The sequence below is a fragment of the Triturus cristatus genome, chromosome 12, assembly GCF_964204655.1.
Source record: "Triturus cristatus chromosome 12, aTriCri1.1, whole genome shotgun sequence".
Taxonomy (NCBI): Eukaryota; Metazoa; Chordata; class Amphibia; order Caudata; family Salamandridae; genus Triturus; species Triturus cristatus.
Window position 1 is genome coordinate 813,709,182 of NC_140595.1, and position 6,000 is coordinate 813,715,181.

The 6,000-nt window shown below is 46.9% G+C and overlaps 1 protein-coding gene across 6 annotated transcripts in view; it reads right to left on the reverse strand.

Annotated features, from left to right (window-relative positions):
- The window catches only part of SAT2 (spermidine/spermine N1-acetyltransferase family member 2), a 115,718-nt gene extending 110,303 nt beyond the window's left edge, over window positions 1-5,415 (reverse strand). For 3 of the 6 annotated variants that reach the window (XM_085637517.1, XM_085637518.1, XM_085637516.1), the window contains exon 1: window positions 5,099-5,411. In XM_085637517.1, coding sequence (XP_085493643.1) covers window positions 5,099-5,396 — 298 coding nt within the window. In that variant the 5' untranslated portion in view covers window positions 5,397-5,411. Of the gene's footprint in view, window positions 1-5,098 lie in introns of all 6 variants that reach the window. The other 3 variants (XM_085637519.1, XM_085637520.1, XM_085637521.1) reach the window with 3 other exon arrangements.
- Window positions 5,416-6,000: the final 585 nt, after the last annotated feature.

Below are 6,000 nucleotides of genomic sequence, written 5' to 3' on the forward strand. Positions count from 1 at the left end.
CAGAACCCCTCAGCAGGGCCGCTGTGCATATACTGGGACAGTACCAGAACCCCTCAGCAGGGCCGCTATGCATATACTGGGACAGTACCAGAACCCCTCACAGCAGGGGCGCTATGCATATATTGGGACAGTACCAGAACCCCTCAGCAGGGCCGCTATGCATATACTAGGACAGTACCAGAACCCCTCAGCAGGGCCGCTGTGCATATACTGGGACAGTACCAGAACCCCTCAGCAAGGCTGCTATGCATATACTGGGACAGTACCAGATCCCCTCAGCAGGGCCGCTATGCATATACTGGGACAGTACCAGAACCCCTCAGCAGGGCCGCTGTGCATATACTGGGATCCAGATTCATTGAAAGTGTTTTCAGCCCACAATACAAAGCAGAGCTGACTTTCCAACAAAACAATTTTTCACACATAATAAAGTCTAAAAACGAGATGAAAAAGAGAACTAAAAACTACCCAACATAAAAGACTCTACATTCAAGACTTTGGAAGCCAGCTCTTCCCCAGTTCGCCACAATCCTGCTCTAGCCGGTCAGAGTTAGTTAAAAGCGCGGTGGGTGGGGTGGGGGGTGGGGGCATGTTCTGCTGATCCGTGCACTGTTCATTCTGAGGCGGAGGGGGGGGGGGTGGAGGCCGCAGCGTTCCCCTTCGAGCGGCGGCGCCAGGTTCTCCTCACATACAGTCGTACAGTTCATACCCTGAAAGGACGCTTCAGAGGCAATAAATGTGTCCACCCGAGTCTCTCAGCTGCTCTCCGCGCAAGAGCTTGTTGGGTGACCTCCGTTTTATGGTATTCTATAGATTACAGTTCAACATGGAAGGGTACATGCCCTCCAAGACACCACACAAACATCTGCATGGAACTGCTGGATTGCTTCTGCTCAAGGACCATTTAAGAGACTTGACTTCCTAGGTTTGTATGGAACAGTTTGTCTCTGTGATTGGAAAAGCAGCGCCCATGTTTCCTTACCAGCCTTACCAGAGCCAAGGCTGTTTCTAAGGTGGTTTGGATAGGAGTGGTCCAATTAAAGCTTCTGTTGAGTGCTAGCCCCAAATGTTTGAAAGACTCAACTTCTTCCAATGTGGAACCCTTTACATAGAACGGGACAGTACCAGAACTTGCCAGCAGCACTGCAATACTTGTATTGGGACAGTACCAGAACCCCTCTACAATTGGACTAACTTTTTAGTAGGCAGCACCAGCACTTCTCAGCGGGGCTGCAGTACCAGCGCTTTCCTGCGGGAATGCTATACGCTCAAAGGGATGCTACCAGCACGCCTTGGGACCGAGCATACTGCACTTTAATGGTAAGTGTCGCACTTCTCAGCTTTCATAGGACTGGCACTTCAAATTTCTATTTCAGATCGTGCGCAAAGTGAATCGAGGCAACAAATAAAGAATACAGAGAACTGGAGGGTTGAGGTGAATCTCTGATATCAGATCCTAAAACGAATAATGAAAAATCTACTTTTTCACTTTTGACAATGAAAATTTGTATGGGAGAAATTCCCAGTGTCAGGGCCCTACAAAGCTGCAGTTGTGCACGTCAAGCCCCTTGTGCGACCAACCAGCGGGATCCAGTGGTTTAGTGGACTACTGCTTCCAGTGCAGGGGCCTTTGTTCACCTCATGGTCACAAGCTCAAATCCCGGTGGGTCCACTCAGCCTTTCATCCTTCTGAGGTCGATACAATGAGTACCATAGAGTTGGGTAACATTATACATCTTTGATTCAGCACCAAGATACCCTTCCAGGTGAACGTGCGCTTTACAGATTGTCATGTCAACTTCGATCCTTGAGGCAGAGCGAGCCCCTGCCTGAGGGACTCTGAGTCCAGCCCCTTCCCTTCAAGGAGGTCAAACGAGTTAGATCATGGAAACGGACTTTGGACCCTCCCACCCTGAACTAAACAGTTCTCTGCTAATAAACAACCCAGCGTTGCAACGCCCTTGGGGAGTTCAAAGGATGAATCAATCCTGTAAGGATTGCTAGGGCTGTCTTGCAGGTTGCAAGCAGATACTTGTAGCAGGCACATTAACTCACCAAGCTATTTTACCACGATTGAAAGGTTTCACCGGTAGAATGGACACAGATCTCTGCAGTATGTCTATGACACATGTAAAGTCTCTTACAGGGATCATTACTTGTCCCCTTGCCTTGCTCCCTGTTGGTGTTGGCCACTCAACGTGAGCCAGAGTACCCGAACACAACTTTATAAAAGTTTTACAACGTTTCTTAAGTTTCCCCTCAGTGCTGTAATTACCAATGCTTGTTTATTTTTGGGCGTGAATTGCAGTAATTCACATTTACTTAAAAATCTATATCTCCGGAAACCTCTGGGGGATTTTGTTCACTTTGGTGTCTAAACATTCATAAAAATAAGGTCTATTTTCATATTTTGGTGTTGGACTTCTTTTGTGTTGTGTGACTTTATTATTTCATTGATTTTGGTACTTCTAAATGACTTACACTTGGTATTTTGCTTAAGCTGGATTGCTCAACGCCACAGTTACGGGGACTAAGCTAAGCATTTTACAAAAGAGCCTGACTGGAACCAAGATGGCTTTGTGAGTGTATTACACAGTGAGATCTCACAACCAGACCATAAAATACACCACAATCCTCACAACATCTTACTCGCACGAGGGCTTCTCAAACACGGAGTGCTGTACAGAGAAGCGCTTGATGTGTAGCCGTACATGTCTATGTGCTGTAGGGTTCGAATAAATTCGCTGAAACCAGGCGGTGGGAAATGTGAGACAGTACTAAAAAGTAGGCCTGGGCGGTAAATTCCGTTCCGCTCGTGGAATTTGGGTAATTTTGCGTTCCACAGAGAACGCGGAATTGCCAAAAATTCCACGATCCGCAGCTTTGTGGAATTTTTTGCTTGTTCGTGGTTTCAAAATGCGTGTTTGCGAGATATTCCCCCCGAGCATGCAAACAGTGTTCGCGAACAGGAAAAAAGCATCGCAAACTGGCGGAACAAGCGTGTTGGCAGAACTCTCCGTGCTCGTGGAGATTTTTTACCGTTTCGCGGAGCTTTGCAGAACTTTGCGTAGCGCGACTACGCAAATTAGGCCCAACCCACTAAAAAGAAAGTTGACTTCTTGTATCAAGGTTTATTTAACACGTATTTTACATTGCAAATATGTACAGCACGAGGATAGGGGAGATAAGGGGGTTTCTTATTCTGAAAATTACATCATTTTGATCTCAATCCCACATTAGAAGCCGATCTTTGGGGGAGAAGGGAAGTAACCAAGCCACTAGGCCAAACATCCCACCCACCGCAGATTTATTAGTGTGACGACTGTAGGGGGCTCTCATAGGATCAGCGGGCTGTCTGAAATCAAAACTATTTTGATTGACATGGGAATGGGTGAGTTATGGACTAACCCTGAGACGGCTGTTTTCCCCCCGAAAAAGATCTTCAGGGACACCTATTGGCAATGGATTAAAGTTAAGCGTCATGCTTCCCTGACTGGTAGTTCTTTGACTATAACATATCTGGCTGTCAAGGATGATTCCTTTTTATGAAGTGTATTGGGACGTAATAACAAAGCTGCAGGATCGAAAATGTTATCATCAGTTTAGACTTGGCACCCTTCCGTTACGTTGTTTTACAAAAAGTTGGAATACATCGGGTAATGATAAATGTCCCCTATGTGAGGATAAGATTGAAACAGTCGATCATTTTCTCCTTGTTTGCCCAGAGTATCTCCAACCAAGACGGCTGTGGTTGCGCCCTGTATGCCGTGAACTGGGCGTTAGATCAGCGCAGGCTGCCAGCAGAATACTGAAGTCTGATACATCAATACTTGTGGTTATTGGTGTGGCTAAATTTATTAGTTGGGCATGGCTCCTACGGAACCGGAGGATTAGTCCCTAACTATCTGGCCCCAAATAATGCTGAGACTAACGTGGTATAGGTTTTAAAAGATTCAAGTCGTTTGAAAAATTGTATATTTAATATCTTTTTATTATTACTGATTTTAATGTGTTATTTATTTAACTGGTTTATTATGCCTATTGTGCCAATTTATATTCCGATCACTTTTAATTAATTGTATATGATGAAATGTTAGTATGTCTTTTATGATGAAATACTCGCAATAAAGACTTTTTTGACTTGACTTGACTGCAGGGCACAGGTTTCAACCCCAGCAAAGAACACGCCAGGCTAACAAAGGTGCCGCAGACTGCTGTGCAACGCACAAGTCGCTTGGGAAATAGACTGCAAACGGAACCTTTGTTCAATGCACTTCAACCCACTGAGGTCTCCCACTGGGATCAGAACATGCGGCCTGCAGGTTTCACACACAAAAGTGTATTGCAGGAACACGTGCACTAACCCTCTAAGCCTCCCTTATTAATATTGCGACCGGTGGGTTCCAGGTTACACAGAGGTCCCCGCTGAGCGTGTGTGAGCCACCCAGAGCATCCCTGTAAGATTGCGTCTACCTGTGACTAGTCAGTTGCACACGGACCTCTGCAGCAGGCGCATAAACCCTATGATCGCTCTTACTGAGAGTAGAACCTGAAGTCTTCAGGATTGACACACATACCTGCAGCAGGTGCATCTACCGTAGGTACATTAACCTCTTGGGCTATCTTACTGCGAACTGCGGAATTAACACCCAGAAATCTACGGCAAGTGCATTGACACTAACTCTTACCTAGGGTGAAACATGACCTGCAGGCTTTACACAGATGCTTGCACCATGGGTTTTAACCACCTGAGCACCTGAGGTCTGCTACTGGGATTAAACCCTGCAACCTCCAGGCTTCACACACACTGCGATATACATGCTTCACACACAGCAGCTCTCTGAAATTAACCAAAGGTATCATGTTGCACTTTATAAAACAACAAAAGTCAATATACATCTAAAAAATAAATAAACACAATGCTTCCGGTGCATTAACCAAGCGTGCTCTCTAGCTGGGACTGCAGCCTGTAAACCCTAGGCGCTTGACAGCCAGACGCATGCGACAAGTGCATTAACCTCACTGGGGTTACAAGCTACGACCTCCCTCCGGGCTTCACCCAAACATCCGCAGCTGGGTCCCAACCCACTGAGCTCACCCGGATCATACGCATGATGTCCACACAGTCGTCCGGAACTGCGGGGCGGATTTCGTACTCCATGCCTGTGGGGGCTTCCATTCACAAGAGGGACCCTCTCCCAGCTCACACCAGCACAGAGCTCCCTCCGGCCGATACCAACACAGAGGGAGGGGTGTGCTGCGATGCCGGGGGCTGTGCTTCTCGCCTGCGGAGCCCCCGGGTACTCCCCAACCCGGGCAGCCAGTCGTGACGTTTTACTGTGGGAATAAAACGGATCGCGTGGCTTTCTGGTGCACGGGATATCGACTCCTGCCATGATACCTCCCCCCGCCAAACGGTGCGTGGTGGTACGTTCCGAGGGTGGAGCCGATGTTCAAAGACCTGCCCTCGGAGGTGGAAGTCCCATCACGGGGCTTGTAAACTTTATAACATGAGTATTCACACCGCATTTCTTGTAAAGGAGTGTGGTCGACTCAAACCGGATTTAGGGTTGTCGCCTTTCCCAGAAAAAAACATACCAGACATTTTGTGTTCATCTTTTACGATTGTGCAGAGGCCCGAACAGAATACGTAACTAGGACTGTCTATAAATCAATCAATCAATCAATCAATCAGGTGTTTGTTAAGCGCGACTACTCACCCGCAAGGGTCTCAAGGGCATTTTATCACCCCTGTGCTGTCTTCCTTTACTCTGTTTATCAGCCGTGGAGCATTAAGGCAGCCCTAGGACACATTGAAAGTGCTTTCTTCTCATATTTGCTGATTTAAGTGCGGACGTTGTGGAATCTGCTCCTTTCTGATTTGCAGTGTTCAACACAAGAGAAATTAAACTCATGCGAACTTAAGGAAACTTTGCACTTTCCTTCCATTTAGGATGCGACATGGTAACATATTACGAAATCACGGCTGTTGTTGTTTTC